Source organism: Heloderma suspectum, chromosome 2, assembly GCF_057233095.1.
Source record: "Heloderma suspectum isolate Gila_16-S chromosome 2, 16-S_ref, whole genome shotgun sequence".
NCBI classification, from domain to species: domain Eukaryota; kingdom Metazoa; phylum Chordata; class Lepidosauria; order Squamata; family Helodermatidae; genus Heloderma; species Heloderma suspectum.
In genome coordinates this window covers 402,193,710-402,216,567 of record NC_139459.1, presented here as the reverse complement: position 1 = coordinate 402,216,567, position 22,858 = coordinate 402,193,710, and the positions used below count along the sequence as shown (strand labels likewise).

General features: G+C 47.5%; 2 protein-coding genes across 2 annotated transcripts; both read right to left on the bottom strand.

Moving 5' to 3' along the window:
• Window positions 1–1,602: 1,602 nt before the first annotated feature.
• LOC146356660 (vomeronasal type-2 receptor 26-like) lies at window positions 1,603–15,513 on the bottom strand. The gene is made up of 4 exons (XM_084830244.1): window positions 15,509–15,513; window positions 14,423–14,450; window positions 2,705–2,831; window positions 1,603–2,526 (listed from the first exon to the last, which is right to left on the bottom strand). The coding sequence occupies exons 1-4, from the start codon at window positions 15,511–15,513 to the stop codon at window positions 1,622–1,624; spliced, it is 1,065 nt and encodes a 354-aa protein (XP_084686370.1). The 3' UTR covers window positions 1,603–1,621.
• Window positions 15,514–16,203: 690 nt separating this feature from the next.
• On the bottom strand, window positions 16,204–20,954 carry LOC146356659 (vomeronasal type-2 receptor 26-like). Its single transcript, XM_084830242.1, has 4 exons — window positions 20,900–20,954; window positions 20,008–20,241; window positions 19,150–19,276; window positions 16,204–17,108 (listed from the first exon to the last, which is right to left on the bottom strand). Exons 2-4 carry the CDS (start codon window positions 20,197–20,199, stop codon window positions 16,204–16,206), a joined length of 1,224 nt encoding a protein of 407 aa, XP_084686368.1. The 5' UTR covers window positions 20,200–20,241; window positions 20,900–20,954.
• Window positions 20,955–22,858: the final 1,904 nt, after the last annotated feature.

Sequence of the window (22,858 nt, the reverse complement as noted above, 5' to 3'; positions counted from 1 at the left end):
TGGAAACCCCCCCCCCCCATTCACCCAAGGGTCTTCTGAGATAACTAACAGGAGGTTTGATCATGAGCTGGATGTGGAAATACAAAGCTGAGTGGAGAGGAGAACCAACTCTGTGCGTGTCTACTCAGAAGTAAGTCTTACTGAGTTCAATGCAACTTACTCCTACACATGTCAGCACCCCACTTGCCCCCAGCTCAGCTTTGTATTTCCACAAAGACTATTAAGACTATTAGACTATTAAGGTGAAAAGAAAGGGGAACGCAAATAGCGTAGTGGGAGCTATTTGCGTTCCCCTTTCTTTTCGCCATAATAGTCTACATAAATATTGACGTAGACTAAGACGGCAAAAAATAAGGAACACAAATGGTGGTGGCCATAGCTGCCGCCATTTGCATACGTTTTTGTTTCTGTTTTTAAACCCAGACGTGATAGGCTACGTAAGATAGGATACGTAGCCTATCACATCTATGTAAAAAAAACAAAAAACAACACAAGTGACCAGACTGCAAATGGCGGCGGTGGCAGCCCGTCAGAAGACCAGCCGCTGCCGCTGCCGCCGCCGCCACCGCCACCAAAGCCACCGCTGGAGCTGCCACCGTACGAAATGTCCACCCCAGTTAAGTCTCGTCCCCAGGGGGGATCAACGGGGGGCGGGGCGGTGGCAGGCCGTTCCGCCATGGATTTCAGGGGGCCGAATGCACTGGTATTCGGCCTCAACAAGATCCGTGGCGGAATTCTCTGACATCCCTAGTCTCAGGGCAGGGGAAAAAATATGTAAATATCTACGAAAAATATCCTTTCTTACGGAAGTTATGCAGACTCAAGGAGATGGCTGGGCACCGGAATTACCGCTGTCAGTACGAATTTATCTTCATTATTTTCAGAGCGGAAAAAAAGAGGAGAATTCTGGGGGCTTGTGAATGACGGTATGGAGTACTGGCCTCAAACTGCGGAAATCAAGCGGCATGGAAGGTACACAATATGTACCTCCCCACATGGGATGACATGGCTTGAAAAGTGCGTTGGAAAAATTCATGCAGGAAATGAAGATCTCAATGACTACTAGTCATGATGGCTATTTATTACCTCCAGTTATAAAGGCAGGAGAGGGCAATTCCATCAAGGGAACCATGGGGAAGGAGCATTAGGGAAGAATAATTGGGTTTCACCATAATGGGCCTTCTCTACCTCCTTCCTGCCTGTTCCCCCTCCCCCCTCCCCCTCCCCCCCTTGAGGAGTGGGGAGAGGGAAATGGCAGGGGAGGGGGAAGGAGTTGTCTTTTGACAGTGTCATGACAACAAGGACTAAGCCATGTACTTTTGCAATTTTCATTTTTGCATCCCTCGTACCAATGGGGAGAGGCCTGAGGGTCATTTGCTTGAAGTGGGATGTGTCTGGGCAGTGGAATTCAAAGTGATGATAGTCCAAAGCTAGCAAGTTTCAGTTTCAAAAGGACGACTCATCATAAGACTGCAATATCAACTCTGACCAGTAGAGGGAGCTGTGGTGCTAGGGGTCGGACAAAAAGGAGGATGTTACAAAATGCTTTGGAAATCCAAAGCTTGCACACCCCTATAAAAATGGCAGGCTACAACTATATTTGGAAACAATACAATCAGATTTATTCTTTTGTTTTCAGCATGAAATGCTCCTTTGTATTCAGATCAGGCCTCAGTACAATAATGTAGCACTTGGGAAGAAAGATGCAGCCCAGCAAGCCAGCACTGGAGGCCAAGATAGAGAAGACCTGCACGGCTACCATGTATTTCTCCTTGGTGCTCAAGTAGGTGGGCACAAAGGAGACCCAAATGCTGCAGAAGACCAGCATGCTGAAGGTGATCAGCTTGGCTTCATTGAAGGCCCCAGGCAGCCTCCTGGCAAGGAAAGCCACTGTGAAGCAGATGGCAGCCAGGAAGCCCATGTAGCCAAGGGCAGCATAGAACATGGAGACAGACCCGTGGTTGCATTGCAGGATGATCTGTCCAGGCTGCGAGTGCATGTCAGAGTCAGGGAATGGTGGAGAGATTCCCAGCCAGATGGTGCAGATGACGACTTGGACACCGGAACAGAAAAGGACAATGGAGTTGGCCAAACTCTTCCCCAGCCATCCCCTCACCCTGTTCCCTGGCTTTGTGGCCAGGAAGTCCAGCACCACAGTGATTGTTTTGGCCAACAGAAAAGAGACGGCAACCGAGAAGATGATGCTGAAGGCTGTTGGCCGGAGGAGGCAGGTCGCTTTCTTTGGCTGGCCAATGAAGAGGAAGGAGGACAAGAAGGAAAGCAGGAGGGAGATGAGGAGAATATAACAGAGGTCCCGGTTGTTGGCTTTGACTACGGGAGTGTCAAGGTATTTTATGAAGGTTCCTAACACAAAGCCTGTGGTTAAGGACAAGAATAGGGCAAAAGAAGCCAGGATGATACCCACATATTCTTCATAGGACAGGAAGGTGATATCCTTGGGGACACATTCATCTCGGTACTTGTTTGGATGCTGATCATCCGGAGATTTGGTGCAATGGTCTGCATCTGGAAAAACAAAAGAAACATCTCATGTTTTTCATGAGTAGTTTTGTGAAATAAATTGTGGCTATTGCAATAAAGGATCCAAGTGCAGAAATGCCTTTAAGAAAAGCTTCAGTGAACATGTCTGGGTGGATCTTTACCCTCCTCCGCATGGGCTACATTTTCCTCTGGAGTCACCCACCTTCCTGGGTGGAAATGGTCCCTTCTGTGCAGGGAGGACAGTCATAGCAGCAAACCGGCCTTCCTTCCTGAACCACCTTGACGGATCCTGGGCGGCAGCTTTCCACACACCTGGAATGAGGCAGGGCCTACGCACAGAAACAAGGACCATCAAGGAAAATGCGTTGGGGCCAATTTAGCTACAGAAATGACAGACACAGTGCAAAGGGCACAACAGGGTCTCCAGGATTGGACATGAAGTCCTCTCTTGTTTCCTTTGTGTGGAATCTTAAGCGACATGTCCTCTTGTTGCAGAACTCAGAGTCAGAGAGACCACGGAGTGAAGGAAAAAGAGTTTCTCTTTATTTAACGCACGGGCTTAAGGCTGGAATGACTTCCAAAGAGCCAAAAGCCCCGAAATACATCAGCAGATTGTTTTTATAGATATTGTGACACATAGGAAACGGCTCCTCCTCCCCCTCCCGTGTGGGGTTGCAGTCCTCAACATTTCCTCTTCTAGCACCATTGTTTATATCCCAGGAAATGGGTTATAGGGTAGCTATTATAAGCAGAGTACAGCAGAGAACATGATATACACCATTCTGACCTTAGCCTTGCTAACTAGATAAGACATTCCTACATCTTGTCAGCTTACAAACATATATTTCAGAGAGCAAGAGCTCAGCAAGAACATGAAGCATGAGACTGCATGAGGCTACTTAGTCTGACCCCTGATATGGCTGCTACATTCCCCCCTTAAATGCATAATTTCGTTACAATTATAGCATTTCTGATAAGCGAATGCTCATAATAGTCTGCAAAGCACCATACAAAACTTTTTATAACAGACATATCACTTAATCTCCTGTTGGGCTATTAGAGCGTAGAGGGCGGCAGTTTTACTAGCTGAGACATAAAACAGATTGGTTAAACAGCACATAAGACAAGGAATGCAAAGGCATAACAGTACCCCTATGAACAACACTGGTGGAATTAGGATGAACAATGCCTTGAGCCAGCTGAGATCTGGGAGCCAAGAGGTTAACTAATCTAGCCAATTGTTTTGTCCCATTGTTATGTTAGCTACTATATTATGCAGATTATTGATCTGAACATCTACAGCATTACTATTATCAGTCAAATTAAAACAACAAAGCATCTGGTGTACTTCACAGCCTAAATGATGGAGGAGAAAAACATAAAAAAAGCCTGTTTGCAGGTATATCTCTTGGCAAACAAAAATGTTTTACTCTCGTGATGTTAGCCAGGTGAAGCCAGTAATTATCAGCGAATCGCTGGGACAGACTTCCCTCTCTAGGGGGAGACCCCCCTTTTTCGCACCTTATTAAGGAAACACAATGCAACACTACTAACACTACAACACGCATGTTTGATCTTCTTTGGGATCTGACCGTACACCGGGCAGCTATTCACCTGGCTAGCTGCAGTAGGGTCTAGTCCCCTTCTTCAGTTCTCCAGTTGCAGGTCTGACCGTACGCAGGGTGGACAGTCTCCCAGTGCGCCCACAGTAAGGTCTAGCCTGAGTCTTCTTCCTGCTTTTTCAGAATAATTTTCAAAGGATTTTTAGGATTTCTGTTTACAGTCCATTCCCCCCCTCTCGCTCTCTTGACTCATGTCCAATGTATCCAGGGTTTAATTCCAGCTACTTTCATAGCTGTGGGGATGGAAAGTATAACAGTTTTTGGTCCTCTCCATCTGGGAGTCAAAGCGTTATTTTTCCCTCTTTAACTCATACTTTAACTCTTGGTTGGAAAGGATGAACTTCTGTGATGGGAATTGAGGCTTATTTTCTAAGACAAAGCACCGCTGGGCTTGAAGAACTTTGCCCAGTGTTTGGACTTCTTGTTTAAGGCTAACGTTTGCTTGCTCTTGATGCCGCTCCAGTGTCAATTATGAAGTCAATGTCACAGCCCCTCACAGTGGCAGTGAGTAGGGGCTTTCCGGGGCTGAGATTAAGGGGGCCCGGTCTGTCTTATTTAAGACTTTTGGCTTTAGCCATTTTAATGAAGGGGGCTTCTTTATACATTTTTATAGACCCCTGCTTTTGCCAGTTTGGTTGCTATCACTAGACAAGCTGTCTCCTCCCTCGCCCATTCTGGACCCTTTGGTTCTCTTTTGTGTATTTGATTCATTTTATTTGGGAATTCATGCCACCAATGTCCATCTTGTCCACACTGGGCACACTGGTTCCTTCTTAAGAATTTTCTGCCTCTGCCAGGTCTTTTTCTATTTCCTTGTCTATGTCCTTTTGGGCCTTTACTTCTTCTTCGTCTTCTACTACGCTGCTCCAATAATGCTGCAGCGAGCAATTCCGCCTTTTTGGCCATTCTTTGATCTTTTTTTCTTTTTTTTCTTTTTGATCTTTATTTACATATACCTTCTGAGCCACTTTCAATAATTTTATCAGATTTTTTCCTGCAAACCCGTGGAGCTTCTGTAGCTTTTCTCTGAATATCTGAATAGCTTTGAGCTACAAAGGTCATATTGACCCTCTTCATATTATCTGGGGCCTCTAAGTACTCTCTGGGGGCTTCGGCGGCACCTTGCAGCACTTCAGACACTTTAGTTATATTAACTGACTTCTTCATACCTGCCCTCATGGCTTTTAACAGCAGGGTTTGATACTGGGTGAGGCGCTCTAGCCCCACTTGTGTTGGGATTCCAGCGAGGTTTTTTTTTTTTTTTTTTACTTACAAGGAGACTTTATTGGGTAACTTACAGCACACAGGCGTACCTAATGGTTGGATCAGACAGCTTCTCTGAACCACGAGCCATTGGGCTAAATGGGTTTTATACCATACATGTTACCTATGAGGCAGCACAACACTAGCAAGCATTTTCAGCATAGGCTAGAAGTGTTTGGTTCTCAGGCACAGCCTCCTGTAAACAAACTTCGCTTCCCAGGCAAAGTGCTTGATAACACTTTCACTCATTAGTATGGGAAGAGAAATCTCTCTCTCTTTCTTTTGCTTTCTTTTTCTTGCTGATCTGCCTGTATTGCAGATCATGTTTCAAACTTTCTATATAAAACTCTCTACTCTATGCACCAGCCTTGTCTCTTTATTTGTCTTTTTTGCAAGTTAAACTCACTTACTTAAACCTTTCTGCTCTACACTAGTCCCAATGATGCACATTTCGGATAGGCTCTTCTTCTCCTTCTAGTTACATTTTCTCATCTTAAAGAACTATTACATTATTGTGGCTACTTTACCCCCAGGTAATAAGCTTCAGGCATAATAAGCTGCTTCTCCTGGGGGCAAATATGGCCACGCTTTTTCTTTACAAATGTTCTTTCTTTGCCTCTTGTTTTTTCTTTCTTTTTCCCCCCTTCTCTGTCTGCCACTTTCTCTATTTCTCTGTCTTTTTCTACTTGTCTCTGTCTTTCTCTACTTGTCTTTGTCTTTCTTCTTGTCAACCATTGGGAACCACACTCAGTATCATTTGGAGTTGCAACTAACACTAATCTGCAAATATCACATATATTTTATGATATCTAAGAAATCATAAAATACACACAACAATTTTTTTTTGCAATTTAACACAATGAATGGAAAACACTTTTGCATGGTAAGGCATGATGGAGCAGATCCAGCAGTTAGGGGGGAAAAGCTCTCGGGGCTATCTATCACTAGACAAGTTCTCTGACATCCCTATGTCAGAGAACTTGTCATCCCTATCCCTACCTGCAACTACAGGCAGAAGCGAGAAATCCCACATCCTCCCATTTTTATCGTTGAAAAAGTATTATATTTACATTTTCCAACATCAATATGTAACCTGCCCTAAGGTTGGCCAGAGGACTGAAGAGTGGCCAATGTAATTTTTTTTTCTTTTCTTTTTTAAGGAATCCAGGGAGAATCCAGGAAATGGCAAGCCAGTGAGCTTAAACTGTGGTCTGGGTAGATTTCTCAAAAGTTAAAGGTTCTTTTTTCAAGCCTATCAAATGACCACCCCTGCAGGAAAAGTATCAAGGTGGCTTCTGCAAAGGAATGTTTTATCCCATTAATCTTTGAGAGTTGTCTGAGAGTTTCAAACAGACATGAATAGGGGAGATCTGGTGGATAGAGAAATAGAGTTTTGACAAGGTCCCTCACCAAAGACTAGGGATGGACGAAAGTCCCTTACCTCATCCCGCAGCTTTTTTCGGGGTGGGGGGAGGCACTTCATTTCTCCCCCAAAAAATTCTTGGCGGGTGGGGAGGCGCGCCACCCCTCCCCGCCGAAATTCAGGCCGGGGGGGAGGCGCCCCATCCCTCGCCACCGAAGTTCTGGCCGGGGGGAGCGTCCCGTCTCCCCAGCCGCGAAATAAAAAAGGTATGGGGGGGGGGAAACATGATAGGCTACATAACAATTTACGTAGCCTATCATGGCTAGATTTTCAAAGTCAGCTGTGATAGGGTATGTAAATCGTTACGTAGCCTATCACAGGTGACTTTGGAAAAAAAAAGAAAAAGCACGAACGCAAACTTACGTACGCATTTGCATTCCTTATTAGGGCACAGGTAGTCTACGGGTAGCCCCTTCATGGATCACTGCCTTGTTGTGGCGAAGGGGCTTGCGTAACTCAATGAAGCCATAAGCTATGCCGTGAAGGGCCACCCAAGATGGACAGGTCATGGCAGAGAGTTCTGACAAAATGTGGTCCACTGGAGAAGGAAATGGCAACCCACTCCAGTATTCTTGCCAAGAAAACCCCATGGAATGTATCACAAGGCTAAACGAGATGACGCCGGAAGATGATCCCCTCAGGTCGGAAGGTGTCCAATATGCTACTGGGGAAGAGCAGAGGGTATTTCCAAGTAGCGCCAGAAAGAGTGAAGCGGCTGGGCCAAAGCCGAAAGGACACTCAGCTGTGGATGTGTCTGGTGGTGAAAAGAAAATCCGATGCTGTAAAGAACAATATTGTTTAGGAACCTGGAATGTCAGATCAATGAATCAAGGTAAGCTGGAGGTGGTCAAACATGAGATGGCAAGATTGAACATCGACATCTTGGGAATCAGCGAACTAAAATGGACAGGCATGGGCGAATTTAATTCAGGTGACTATCATATCTACTATTGTGGGCAAGAATCCCTTAGAAGAAATGGAGTAGCACTCATAATCAACAAAAGGGTGGGAAAAGCAGTACTGGGGTACAATCTTAAAAATGATAGAATGATCTCAGTACGAATCCAAGGCAAACCATTCAACATCACAGTCATTCAAGTCTATGCCCCAACCACTGAGGCCGAAGAAGCTGAGCTTGATCGGTTCTATGAAGACCTACAACAGCTTCTAGAACTAACACCAAAAAAAGATGTCCTCTTCATCATAGGGGATTGGAATGCTAAAGTAGGAAGTCAAGAAATCACCGGGATAACAGGCAGGCATGGCCTTGGTGTACAAAATGAAGCAGGACAAAAGCTAATAGAGTTTTGCCAAGAGAACATGCTGATCATAGCAAACACTCTTTTCCAACAGCACAAGAGGCGACTCTACACATGGACATCACCAGATGGTCAATATCGAAATCAGATTGATTATGTCCTTTGCAGCCAAAGATGGAGAAGCTCCATACAGTCAGTAAAAACAAGACCTGGAGCTGACTGTGGCTCAGATCATGAGCTGCTTCTTGCAAAATTTCGGCTTAAATTGAAGAACGTCGGGAAAACCACTAAACCGTTCAGGTATGACCTAAATCATATCCCTGATGAATAGACAGTGGAGGTGAGGAATAGATTTCAGGGATTAGACCTGATAGACAGAGTGCCTGAGGAACTATGGACGGAGGTCCGTAACATTGTTCAGGAGGCAGCAACGAAATCCATCCCAAAGAAAAAGAAATGCAAGAAAGCCAAGTGGCTGTCTGATGAGGCTTTACAAGTAGCTGAGGAAAGAAGGGAAGCGAAAAGCAAGGGAGAAAGGGGAAGATATACCCAACTGAATGCAGAGTTCCAGAGAATAGCAAGGAGAGACAAGAAGGCCTTCTTAAATGAACAATGCCAAGAAATCGAGGAAAACAACAGAATGGGAAAGACTAGAGATCTCTTCAAGAAAATTGGAGATCTCAAGGGAACGTTTTGTGCAAAGACGGGCATGATAAAGGACAAAGAAGGCAGGGACCTAACAGAAGCAGAGGAGATTAAGAAGAGGTGGCAAGAATACACAGAAGAACTATACAGGAAAGATCTGAATGTCCCTGATAGCCATGATAGTGCGGTCACTGAACTTGAGCCGGACATCCTCAAGAGTGAAGCCAAGTGGGCCTTAGGAAGCATTAGTAACAACAAAGCTAGCGGAGATGACAGTATTCCAGCCGAGCTATTTAAAATCCTAAAAGATGATGCTGTTAAAGTGCTGCATTCAATATGCCAACAAATCTGGAACACTCAACAGTGGCCACAAGACTGGAAAAGGTCAGTTTACATTCCAATTCCAAAGAAGGGCAACGTCAAAGAGTGTTCAAACTACCGCACAATTGCGCTCATTTCACATGCCAGCAAGGTGATGCTCAAAATCCTACAAGCTAGGCTTCAGCAGTATGCGAACCGAGAACTACCGGAAGTACAAGCTGGGTTTAGAAGAGGCAGAGGAACTAGAGATCAAATCGCCAACATTCGCTGCATCATGGAGAAAGCAAGAGAATTCCAGAAAAACGTCTATTTCTGCTTCATTGACTACACTAAAGCCTTTGATTGTGTGGATCACAACAAACTGTGGCAAATTCTTAAAGTGATGGGAGTACCAGACCACCTTACCTGTCTCCTGAGAAACCTGTACGAGGGTCAAGAAGCAACAGTAAGAACCAGACATGGAACAACCGATTGGTTCAAAATTGGGAAAGGAGTACGACAAGGCTGCATACTGTCACCCTGCTTATTTAACTGATATGCAGAGTACATCATGAGAAATGCCGGGTTGGATGAATCAGAGGTCGGAATTAAGATTGCTGGGAGAATTATCAACAACCTCCGATATGCAGACGATACCACCCTAATGGCAGAAAGCGAAGAGGATCTCAAGAGCCTCTTGTTGAGGGTGAAAGAGGAGAGTGCAAAAGCTGGTTTGAAACTCAACATTAAAAAAACGAAGATCATGGCATCTGGCCCCATCACTTCCTGGCATATAGAAGGGGAAGAAATGGAAGCAGTGACAGATTTTACTTTCTTGGGCTCCAAGATCACCGCAGACGGTGACTGTAGCCATGAAATTAAAAGACGCTTGCTCCTTGGGAGGAAAGCTATGGCCAACCTAGACAGCATAGTAAGAAGCAGAGACATCACCTTGCCAACAAAGGTCCGTCTAATCAAAGCTATGGTTTTCCCAGTAGTAATGTATGGCTGTGAGAGCTGGACTATAAGGAAGGCTGAGCACCGAAGAATTGATGCTTTCGAACTGTGGTGCTGGAGAAGACTCTTACGAGTGCCCTGGACTGCAAGGAGGTCAAATCAGTCCATCCTAAAGGAAATCAACCCTGAGTGCTCATTGGAAGGACAGATAATGAAGCTGAAGCTCCAATATTTTGGCCACCTAATGCAAAGAGAAAACTCCCTGGAAAAGACCCTGATTTTGGGAAAGACTGAAGGCAAAAGGAGAAGGGGATGGCAGAGGATGAGATGGCTAGATAGCATCACGGATGCAATGAATATGAAGTTGAGCACGCTCCGGGAGAGAGCGCAGGACAGGAAGGCCTGGCGTGCTATGGTCCATGGGGTCACGAAGAGTCGGACACGACTGAACGACTGAACAACGACAACAACAGTCTACGTAAAGATTTACGTAGACTACGGCGAAAATAGGGGCAACGCCGTAGTCTACGTAAATCTTTACATAGACTACCCGTGCCCTAATAAGGAACGCAAATGGCCGTGCCCATGGGCAGCACCATTTGCGTACGCGCTTTTTTTTTCCCCCAAAGTCTCCCGTGATAGGCTACATAACGATTTACATAGCCTATCATGGCTGACTTTGAAAATCTAGCCGTGATAGGCTATGTCAATCGTTACGTAGCCTATCACGTCTTTTTTTTTAAAAAAAACTTTACGGGGAAATGGTGGCGGCAGCAGCCGGTTGGAAGACCGGCCGCCGCCCCCACCCCCGCTGAAACGCCGCTGGGACCCGACACCGAGAGGGACATTCGACAGAGGTAAGTCCCATCCCGGGGCCCGGGGGGGTGGAGAATTTCACCACCAATTTCGGGGGGCTGAATGCATTGGCATTCGGCCTCCTGGAGATTCGTGGAGAAATTCTCTGCCATCCTTACCAAAGACTCCTCAGCAAATGTAGCAGTGCTGGAGTGAGATGAGGCAAGTAACTGGTAAAAGAACAGGCAGGCAACAGTAGGAATAAATGGTAAATTCCCCCAATGGAGGGATGTAAACAGGAGTCTCCCACAAGGGTCTGTATTGGTACCAATGCATGTCAAAGTGATCATAAGTGATCTGCAAATCAGAGTGAGCAGTGAGTTGGCCAAGTTTGCAGAGACCATCAAATTATGTAGGGTGGTTAAAAAACAAATAAAGATTTTGATGAGCTCCAAAAAGAGCTCCCCAACGAGCTCCAAAAACAGCTCTCCAAACTGGGGGAATATGCACTGAAATGGCAAATGCAATTTAAGCTAAGTATAAAGTTGTGCATATTTGCTAGAAAATCCTCACTTCACATATATGCTGATAGGATCCAAGAGGGTGGTGCCGAGCTCAGTGAAAACGTTGCTCAAAGGAACAGAAAGCAGAGAGTAGGAATAAGTGTGGGAAAAGGAAAAGGCCATATTGGGGATCACTAGGAAACGAACCCTAGAATTTCACACTCGGAAGGGACCTTGGAGGCCATCTAGCTCAGCCCCCTGCTCAGTGCAGGATCTGCAGTGTAGGACAGAACAGCATCCCTGACAGGTGGCCGTCCAGCCCTGCTGAAAGCCCTCCAAGGAGAGAGACCCGCCACTTCCCGAGGCTGCCTGTTCCACTGCTCAACAGCTTGTTTTCACGAGGAAACTTCCCACACCCGGTGTCTCCCCACTGTTTTGGACTTCATCTCCCACCATCCCCAGCCAGCACAGAAAATGGTAGGAATGCTGACAGTTGTAGTCTAAAGGACCGAGAGGGCAGCAGGTTGGTAAATTTTTCCTAATGTTTAGCTCAGTTCTGCTTCCCTGCGACTTCTGACCGTTGGTCCTGGTCCTCCTCTCGGGGGAAATATGGACCAGTCTTGCTCCATCTTTGGCACAACAGCCTGTCAGATATTTGAGGACTGCTCCCATGTCTGCTCTTCATCTGGCTAAACATGCTCAGCTCTTTTGACCCTTCCTCAGAGGAGTTGGTGTCCAGACAAACATTTGCAGTCTTACTGGGCAGTCATGGGGTGCCAGGTCAAATTGTCCAACTCACACACAGAATGACTTACCTGTGAAGCCTGATAGACAGAGGCTTGTCGAGCAGAGATGGCAGAAAGAGAACTCCCGTGGCATAGGTGACCGCGCCAATGAGGGGGTTCCCTGGACTGTAGTGGTTCAGTGGGGCCAATTCATCCCTTTCCAAAGTCAAGGGGCATCTGGCCCGGAGCATCCCGCAGGTGGCCTGGGGCAGCAGCAGAAGTGAGAGCAGCAGCGTTCTCGTTCTGGGTACGCCTGGCGCAGCCTCCATCATCCTGCCTGCTCCTCTGAGCTGACTGGATTTGCAGTTAGAGGGAGGCAAAGTCCAATTGCAAGATGGAGGGGTCAGTGGCTTCCCCCATATAGGTGGAGCCCAGGGAGGAGAGGGTTCACATCTGGAGGGGGTGGGAGCAAATCAGCTCCACACAGCCGCAGAGCCCTCCTCAGCTGACCCCAAGCTCAGCCAAGCTCTCCGTGGCTCAGGAGGCCTGTGCAAGACGCTGCTTCGTCTTCCTCGGTATTCTGCTATTTACCTCAGCAGACTCAGACCCATAACACACATTTGCATATCTATCTATCTATCTATCTATCTATCTATCTATCTATCTATCTATCATTGTCTAAGCACACCTCTAATGTATATATATATATATGTGTGTGTGTGTGTGTGTGTGGTTATGTCATGTGTGCATGTAGTGTGCTTGTGTGTGTGTAGAGATTACATACATACATACATACATGCATACATAAGAAGTGTGTAGTCAGACACCCAATTCAGCGTATTGGAAAACATCCCTCTTCTGCTTGGACCAATTGGTAGTCAGACCACTTCAGCTCAGCACCAAACCTGAGTCAATGTTTGGAAAAATTAGTCTTTATGCTTCCTGTTGACTGACATTGGAAACTAGAAAAAAACTACCTTTTTCTCTTGGTCAGAACTGGATTATAATTCCAGGCACAGTAGCCCCCAAGAAGGGGATTGCACCTGCCCAATGTCAGAAAAATAAGTGCAGAGTTTATATTCTGATTTTCTTTTAAAGGGAACTGCCAATAACATTTTTATTACTTTGAAGAAGTGGATAAAGAATTCAGGATTCATTGCCCCATCAGAGGAGATCGTGTCTGCCAAAGTTCAGAGTGATAGCCACAAGGGTTTTTGAGGTCTCCAAAAGAGGACATACTTATCTCCCTATTTTCCTTGTGGACCATTGTTCTGAAAATTACAGACAACCTAGAGTTGTCCCTAAGTAAGAAACCAGCAAAGTTTCAGAAGGATAGGTGCAGTAGTTCATGTGGAAGGGGAACATCATGCAGAACATCAAGGTGCAAACCTCCCTGCAAAAGTAACTCGTGCTGGAATCCTATGCACACTTTCCTGAGGTCAAGCCTCATTAAACATAATGGGAGTTCGGAGTAGGTGTACATAGGGTTGCATAAATTCGCAATATTTATCTCCGTGCACTTAAAAAACAAACCAAAAACTCCTATTTTTATTAAAGCTTTCTGTTTATAGGAACATAGGATGGTGCCTTACACGGAGTCAGACCCGGGGTCCAGCTAGCGCAGTACTGTTGACACTGACTGGCAGCATCAGCTCTCTGGGGTTTCAGGCTGGATTCTTTCCTAGCCCTACCTGGAGATGCTGGGGTTCAAACCTAGGAACTTCTGCTACAACCCTTCCTGTGGCTCGATAATGGCAACTGACAAACAAAACAGCCCCAGATTTGTTTCTCTGCAACCCTGTGAACCCACTTTTCTCAAAGGCTTGAGTGAGAAGGAGAAAAAAACAAGGCTCTTGTCCGTTTAAAGTCAAAAGTTCAGTACTTCTCTTCCCCACCCAAGAGAATGTCCTTTAAGAATTCCCCGAGATAGGCTCTGGTGGAATAAAGGAGAGAAAGAAAGAACAGGATAGGATAGGGGTGGGAAGAAGGAAAGAATGGGGCTTGGAAATGCATGCATGGGTGGGGGCTAAGGAGAATTTCCTAAGCCAAGTGGCTCTGTTCAGAGAGGTGGTTCTAACTTCAGAGGACTTTAGGAGTCTGTGGAGGGTTTGTAAAGATTGCATGTACTTCCATTAACTTTATCAGGTGAGGTGGCTGGCGGGTTTTCCAGCTCATTTGAAACTGTTTAGAACCTATTTGAAAGCCTAAGCAGTTCCTCCATCATGAAGCCACGTAGTCCTAGACCTCCTTTAGGGCAAATTAGAGTGGAGGGGGAGAAAGACGTCTGTGGAGGCTGATTGGATCTAGGGATGTCAGAGAATTCTGCCACGGATTCAGAGGGGGCCGAATGTCAGCACATTCGGCCCCCGGAAATCCGTGGTGCAACAAAGCCCCCCCTCACAAAAGGTGCGCGAAATGGACTACTTACGTGTTGTCGCTGCAGCTGCCATTCGCTTCTTCATCATACCCATGATAGGCTACATAAATACTTACGTAGCCAATCACGGCTAACGCAGGAATGCCATTTGCATCCCTGTAGAGGCCGTGATAGGCTAGGTAAGTATTTGCGTAGGCTATCACAGCAAGCAAAAAACAACAAAAGCATACACAAATGATGGTGGCTATGGTGGCCGCCATTTGCGTTCCCTTTTTTCCCCCGTAATAGCTTACATAAATATTTACGTAGCCTATCATGGTTAAATACAGGGACGCAAACAGCGGTGGCTACGGCAGCCACCATTTGCGTCCCTGCTGCCCAGCGGCCGGATGTCTGGCTGTGGGCAGAGCCCGCCAGCAGGTCTGCGGAATCCCCGCCAAGCGGACCCGGCCAGGTCAGGATTTCGGGGGTAGGTGAGGGGCGCCTCCTCTCCACCGCGAATCACCCCATCAAAAAGGTAAGTGACTTTCATCCCTAATTGGATCCTTCGCTGTACTGAAGCTACTAAACTTCTGCAGAAGCCAAGGATTCCAGTTTGGGGCATTGAAATCAGATGCTGGGTGAAATACCAGAATTTCACATGGAGTCCTTCCTTCCCTTCCTTCTCCCTCTTCAAAATTTCATTGCAAGAAAGCTCCCGACAGTGGGTGTGGAAGAGCAGAAAAGTAGGAGGAGAGAGGATTTTTGCTTCTAAAAAGAAAAACCTACACCAGAGACTAGGGATAGCGACCTCCTCAACCTAAATACCTTCTGATTAGAATCTCTGATCCCCTGTGTAACTTGACTGTTTTTACTTTTGTTTTAGTCTTTGAGAAAAGGAAACTTTACTCATGGTTAGCACAAAAGGTACTGGACCTAACTGCCTGAACTGTGGCAGATTCAGTCAGCTGTTTAGGGGATGCCAGGTCCCCAACCTCTATGCATTGATGTGGAAGCATCCCCCCCCCAAAACAAACTGTAGTTTTTTGCTTTGACAGAATTTCTTGAAAATAGTAAATTGTTCCAGTGACTAGCAGAAAAACCTTTGAACCAAACTGCCTGAAATTGAAATCTTTTAATCAGCTCCATGAGGGCTACGACATCTCCAAAACGCAAATAGCGTTGCCCTTATTTTCGCCGTAGTCTACGTAAAGATTGACGTAGACTACAGCGACCAAATAAGGAATGGGAATGGCGGCTCCCTATGGGGGCCGCCATTCGCGTACGCGCTTTTTTTTTTTTTTTTTTTAAGTCACCCGTGATAGGCTACGTGACGATTCACGTAGCCTATCACGGCTGACTTTGCAAATCTAGCTGTGATAGGCTACGAGAATCGTCACGTAGCCTATCAGGGGACAGTTGTTTTTTTTTTTCTTTGATTGCAATGGTGGGGGCGGCAGCCGGTCGAAAGACTGGCTGCCGCTCCCGCCCCGCTCGAACACCGGATGAACCGCCAGCCGGACCCGCCGCCGGGAGGGACATTCAGGGAAGGTAAGTCCCGTCCCGGGGGGGGTGGGGGGCGGGGGGGGCGGAGGATTTCTCCCCGAAACTTGTTCGGGGGGCCGAACACGTTGGCGCTCGGCCCCCCGAAGTTTCGGGGAGAAATTCTCCGCCATCCCTAGTCAAAAGGATGACTCATCGTGAGACTGCACTATCAACTCTGACCAATAAACGGTGCTGTGGAGTTAGGGGTTGCACAAAATGGTGGATGAACCAATACGGCCACCATCCGAAGCCTGGACACCCCTATAAAATAGGCAGACTATTGGTGTATTTGGAATAAAGAATCAGATTTAGTCTTTTGTTTTCATCATCAGATGCTCCTTTGTATTCAGATCAGGCCTCAGTACAATCATGTAGCCCTTGGGGAGAAAGATGCAGCCCAGTAAGCCAGCACTGGAGGCCAAGATGGAGAAGACCTGCACGGCCACCATGTATTTCCCCTTGGTGCTCAGGTAGGTGGGCACAAAGGACACCCAAACGCTGCAGAAGACCAGCATGCTGAAAGTGATCAGCTTGGCTTCATTGAAGGCCCCAGGCAGCTTCCTGGCTAGAAAAGCCACCGTGAAGCAGATGGCAGCCAGGAAGCCCATGTAGCCAAGGGCAGCATAAAACATGGCGACAGACCCTTCGTTGCATTGCAGGATGATCCGTCCAGGCTGGGAGTGCATGTCAGTGTCTGGGAAGGGCGGAGAGATGCCAAGCCAGATGGAGCAGATGACAACTTGGACACTGGAACAGGAAAGGACGATGGAGTTGGCCAAACTCTTCCCCAGCCATCCCCTTACCCTGTTCCCTGGCTTTGTGGCCAGGAATGCCAGCACCACAGTGATCGTTTTGGCCAAGAGAGAAGAGACAGCAACCGAGAAGATGATGCTGAAGGCCATTTGTCGCAGGAGGCAGGTTGCTTTCCATGGCTGACCAATGAAGAGGAAGGAGGACAGAAAGGAAAGCAGGAGGGAGACGAGGAGAATGTAGGAGAGGTCACGGTTGTTGGCTTTGACTACCGGAGTATCCAGGTATTTGATGAAGATTCCTAACACAAAGCCTGTGATTAAGGACAAGAATAGGGCAAAGGAAGCCAGGATGATACCCAAATATTCTTCGTAGGACAGGAAGGTGATATCCTTGGGGATACATTGATCCCGGTCCTTGTTTGGATGCTGATCATCCGGACACTTGCTGCAATGGTCTGCATCTGGAAAAACAAGAGAAACCTTTGTCTTGCATGCTTGCCAATCTCTGATCTTTTACATACCACCAAAGATATTTTTCTGGTGTGATTGGCGGGACATATTAATGACATGCAGGCCATGGTCAGGCCTGCTGGGCCTCATCAGTCTTCCATCGCCACAATCCACATTAGGTGTTTAATGTGTTTAAACATGACCTTAACACATGGATGGGGAAACTCCCTTCTGTGGGCCTAATCTGGCCTGCAAATGTTCCCCATTTGTTCCATGAAACCTTCATGAATCCCTCCAGAGGGAAGAGTGGATGCCAGAAAGAATCCCTGCTGTTATCTCCAACCTGTGATTGGAGATCAGTGTGGTGAATGTGGGCTGGCAGAGTGTGTTTTGTGCATTTTGTGGATCATCCATGTGGTATGTTGGCTGGGAATGACATGATGTCAGGGGCCTGGCCCTCTCCCTGATGTCTTTCAGGGCACAGAGGGCAGGCTAGGAAGGTGCCCAACAAAATTGAGTCCCCCACTTCTGCTGTAACAATCATTTTGTTTGAGCAGGACAGGTGAGAGGATCCAGCAGTATTCCCGGGACCTGCCTTTTGAGTCCTCAGACAGTTGCCAAGGAGCTCCTCCTTTTGAGGGAAATTCCAGGTCAATGGCCCACGATGACTAGGATCCTGGTGACTCCTCTGCACGGGGACAGCCATTTGGGGAAAGAGCTTGCCTGTCTTCCCCACCCCGCTCCCACAGTTTAGACAAAGAATAGAGCAAAGTTTCACTGACACAGAGGAGGGGACACCGAGCCAGTTTGCATATCACGATAAGCCACCATGAGACAAACAGTGCTGACAACCAACTGAAGGTTGTTGGGTCATGCGAACGGGGTCATGGAGAGCTAAACGTGGGCTCTGCAAGCATCTTGTGGTGCTGGATGTGGGAAAAGTGGACTACAACTCCCACCACCCACATCCAGCTTGTTTACACTGTGCCTCCACCTGTGCTCAACCAATGCTCAACCAGGATCATCCCGTGAACCTGCCTCCTGGGAGAGGCAGGACAGATAACAGGAAGGGCTCCTTCACACAACGCAGAGTTGAACAATGGAATTAAATTCTGCAAGAGGTTCTGACGGCCACCAGTTTGAATGGGGGTTGGACAAAGTCCTGGAGGAGAAGGCTATCCATTGATACTAGTCCTGACAGCTTTGTGCTTCCTCTAGTATCAGAGGCAGTGAGCCTATGTACACCACTGATGGGGATCATGGATGGGAGGCTTTTATTGCCCTCATGTCCTACTTGTGGTTTTCCTACTCATTTATTTTGTTGGCCCTTGTCTGAACAGGTACAGGAGTAGACGGGCCTTTGATCTGACCCAGCATGGCTCTTATATTCCTGTGTTCATTTGTGAAAACTGAAACATTACAAAATGCCAAGAAGCCACCACTGACCTCCTTCCAAAGGAAACCAAACCTTGGCACAAACTCCATCCATGCAATTTCTTACTGCTCAGAGACGTCGGGTGAACATTTATTTATTTTACTTGATTTCTTTCATTTCCATACCACCCAGTAGTGAAAGCTATCTGGGCGGTTCACAAAAATTAAAACTAAAAAGCTCAGGATAAAACAATATAAAATATAACGCATTGAAACCACATTATTACAATACCACCAGAATACAACCGGGCAGCAATGCAGAGATTTAAAATAGGGATTTAAAAATGCCTGGGAGAATAAATAGGTGCCGGAAGAAGTACAACGTAGATGCCAGGTGAGCTCATTCCACAGCTGGGTGCCACAGCAGAAAAGCCCCTCCTGCTTGTAGCCAGCGGCCTTGCTAACATAACAATATGAACCAAGGAGGGCTTGCACGCCAAGTAAAGTGCCGGAGACACATGGAGGCTGGGGGTGCTGATCCCTGCCCCATCCTCTGCCGCCCCTTGCCCCAACCCTCAGTCCGTCCTCCCAGATTATTTTTCATTAGTCAATTTGTGGAATATATTGTGGCTTCTCCCCTCCTCCCCAGGGCCTGCACTTTCCTCTGGAGTCACCCACCTTCCTGGCGGGAGATGGTCCCCTCCGCACAGGGAGGACAGTCGTAGCAGCAAAGCGGCTTTCCTTCCTGAACCACCTTGACAGATCCAGGGTGACAGCTTCCCACACACCTGGAATGAGGCAGGGGCTACGCATAAAGATAAGAAGCGTCAAGGAAAAGGTGTTAGGGCCAGTTGAGCTACAGGAATGAGAGAGAGTCGGAAGGACACAACGGGGCCTCTAGGACTGAATGTGAAACAGTTTAGCCGTTTACCACCCCCTCCCTCCCCACCCCCCAGGGCTTCTCCTCCCCTTCCGCTTTTGTTTCCCTTGTGTCCAATTTTGAGGGACCTGTCCTCTTGTAGTCCATCAAGTATCATACAGCCTGGTGGTGCTATATCACGGTACAAATAGTTGATGTACCATTAACCTGCAACCTGTGTTTGTGCAGAGGCAATCCTTCTGGTGCGCAGCTGGGTTGCAGTGTGGGGAAAGGGCTCCCCTCTCTCTGAGATCTGGAAGAACTGCTCCTCGTTGGAATGGGCAGGGAGTCAAAGGCAGCACCGCCTGGAGCATCTTCCCCAGCCTGGTGCCCATCAGCTGTGTGCAACAGCAACTCCCATCATTCTCAGCTTTTGCCCATGTAGGCTTGGAAACATTGAAGGTGCACTCCAATGTATTTTGAGGGTACCAGGGTCAGGAATAGTCACCTGGAACCTACTACATCGATTAGAGGTTAAGAGATGGTAACACAAATTGAAAATCTTGAAAAATTGCTGCTTGTTGGAAGTTCCAGGCTGACCGGAAACCTGTTCCATTTAGCAGAGGCTAAGAGACGGTAAGTAAATACCGTGGAATGAAAGGAATCTTTTCCCTCACCTTGTTGAACCACTGGGGCCACACAATGGCATCCTGATCAATGGTGACCTTGAGGCCTGCTGGGGATCCCCGTCTTTCCATACTCCCAAACTTCACTTTGACCACAGACTTGTTGGGGAACTTCACCCAGTTCACGATGCCAAAGGCGGCTGCCGCCAGGTCTCCATTCTCGTCCAAATACCGCCTCTCCATGGAATTATTGTACAACTGGGAGTTTCTCAGGAAAGGGTGAAGCTAGAACAGCAGAGAAAGCATGGAGGAAAGCATGGAGCAAACCAGAAACCACACTCGATTTCTCAGTGCTCCCCATCTCATGCTTGAATCTTCTATGGCTCAGTGTTGGGTCAGGACTCAAGTGGCTGGCTGTGTCTCTTAACCTTCCCAAGGGACCTGGTTTCATCCCTGAGTGTTATTTCTGTGCTTTAGCCCTTTGGGGATCTGAAGCCGACTCATACGCTACAATCGCCCTCTGAGGTCCCCCTCCAGGTGCCTCCTCTGAGGAAGGTTTGGAGGACTGGAACGTGGCAGGTGGTGGCCCCTCGGTGATGGATCCCGCTTCCCCATGTGGGTCATCCAGGGCCCCAGTGCCGTCCATTTGGTGCCAGGCTAAGACTTTCCTCTCGCCCCAGGCATTTGATAGCATATGGTAAAAACCAGGCCTGGGATTTCTAGTGTGGATTGTAGGGATGGCGGAGAATTTCTCCCCGAAACTTCGGGGGACCGAGCGCCAACGTGTTCGGCCCCCCGAACAAGTTTCAGGGAGAAATTCTCCGCACCCCCCTCTGCCCCCCGCACCCCCCCCGGGACGGGACTTACCTTTGGTGAATGTCCCTCCCGGCGGCGGGTCCGGCCGGCGGTTCGTCGGGTCTTCGTCCGGGGCGGGAGCGGGAGCCGGTCTTTCGACCGGCTGCCACCACCACCATTCCAATAAAAGAAAAAAAAAAAAACGCCCCCGTGATAGGCTAGGTGACGATTAACGTAGCCTATCATGGCTAGATTTGCAAAGTCAGCTGTGATAGGCTATGTAAATCGTCACGTAGCCTATCACGGGGGCGTTTTTTTTTTTTAACTTTTAATTTCGCAGCCGGGCGAGGCGAGGCGCCTCCTCCCCGGCCTGAATTTCAGCCGGGCGAGGCGGAAATCCTCCCCCCCCGGCCTGAATTTCGGCCGGGCGAGGCAGGAAGCCTCCCCCCCCCCGGCCTGAACTTCACGGGGGGAGCAGGGAAGCTCCTCCCCCCCACCGCAAAAAGCTGCGAGACCAGGTAAGTGACTTTCGTGCACCCCTGGTGGATTGTGCTTCCCTTGTTCTATGGAAACAGTTTCTAGATGATGTTTTCTATTTTCTTTTAAGGTTTTAATCTTTCATAAACCACCTAGGCAGCTTTGGCTATTGGGCAGTATAGACCTGTGATAAATAATGCTAAGAAAATTTAGGTGCATAAATTAGTTCAGCAATCTGGGCCTGGTATTACCACTGGCAAAGGGAGGCTGATCTCTCCACAGGGCACAATCTCAGCCCAGCTGAAAGGCAGCAAGTTGTCAGGTAATGAAGGTGGAGGTCCTACGCACCCAAACCTTGTAGTAAGTTTGACTGAAATCAGTGGGACCTGGGCTTGAGGAGGCACACACAGGATCGAGCTGTAAATATAGGGTTAGCGTACGTTGGGGAAAGAATCTGGATTTCTTGCATCAGCCATCAAATTGTTCAAATTGATTGTTTAGAAGTGCTCCTGTCATGCCAGAAAATGATGCTTGACATGAAATAAAACCAGATGCAAGAAAACTTTCTGCACATTGTGTAAAAAGGCAAGTTTAATTCAGCATAATGGGGGAATGTTCAGCTTGGCACTTTTGTTAAAGTCACCAGAATAATCAGAAATGTACGTTCCAGTTAAACACTATTGGTACATGACCCTTCCATTTGTATCCAGACCCTTTTCAGATGCCAGCACTACACCCATGACACTGTCCCGGACAAAGGGAAGGAGGGAGGGGCAACAGTGGACCCAGTAGGTGTCAAACTGGCAGCCCAGTCAAGGAGGGAGGAAGGACCAGCAGCATGGCTGACTCCAGTGGTGGAGCACGGGGAATGGGCCAGGCAGAGACAGAGCGGCTGCACCCATGTTGGGACTGCGGCCAGATGGGTTGAGTCCCCAGGGGCCGGTGTCAGGATGCCAAAAGAGGGAGCAGCACAGGGGGGTTCACAGCTGGTTTTGCACCATAGATATACAACGTTTCACCTCACTGTCTTATGTTCTCAGCTTCTAAATCCAGGGCACTCATGCTTGAATTGTACCATTGATACAGCAGAGCTATCTCTATCTGTGATGGGAAAGGGAATACCTGCCATGGCTGCAGCCTTTGAGCATCCAGCCTGTCTCCACTTTCCACCACCCTCCTCTTGGATTTGGATGCATAAGCAGCATCCAAGGCACGGGCCACAGCCTGGACAGTGTTGTAAATGATGTAGCTGTCTAGAGACAGGATTCTCTCCACGACCTCTTCTGGAAGGGTCTCTGGTTTCTCACTCTCTCTGCATCTTGTCCAGCCTTTCACAGACAATGCATGCTTTGAATAGGCACAATTAAATGCTTTGTTCACAAACTGCTTGAGAATAAAGCGAAAGTGTGAAAAGCCATCGTATCTTGAGCTTTTATTTTGCTGGAGAGTGAAGGAAAATATACCAAGGATAAGGTGGAGAGGAGGATGATTATATGTCAACTCCAAGGCAAATTCCCACAAAGCCGTTGTGACCCAGACTTTCCCTACAATGGGTTTCATTAATATTTCAACATAATGTTGCATAAGATGTATTCCAATCAAGAAATATCTAGTCTCTGCACAATAAACA

Bases quoted from the DNA above. Each gene is read 5' to 3' on its own strand.
- LOC146356660 (XM_084830244.1), bottom strand. The intron at 2,832-14,422 runs GTAAGTAGTCCA...TTCTGTGCGTAG, and splicing joins GGCAGCTGCAGCGACAACAC to GCCCTGCCTCATTCCAGGTG. The intron at 2,527-2,704 runs GTGGGTGACTCC...TTGTTTTTCCAG, and splicing joins GACCATTTCCACCCAGGAAG to ATGCAGACCATTGCACCAAA.
- LOC146356659 (XM_084830242.1), bottom strand. From the start codon at position 20,199: ATGGAGAGGCGGTATTTGGACGAGAATGGAGACCTGGCGGCAGCCGCC. The intron at 19,277-20,007 runs GTGAGGGAAAAG...CTTTATGCGTAG, and splicing joins GGCCCCAGTGGTTCAACAAG to CCCCTGCCTCATTCCAGGTG. The intron at 17,109-19,149 runs GTGGGTGACTCC...TTGTTTTTCCAG, and splicing joins GACCATCTCCCGCCAGGAAG to ATGCAGACCATTGCAGCAAG.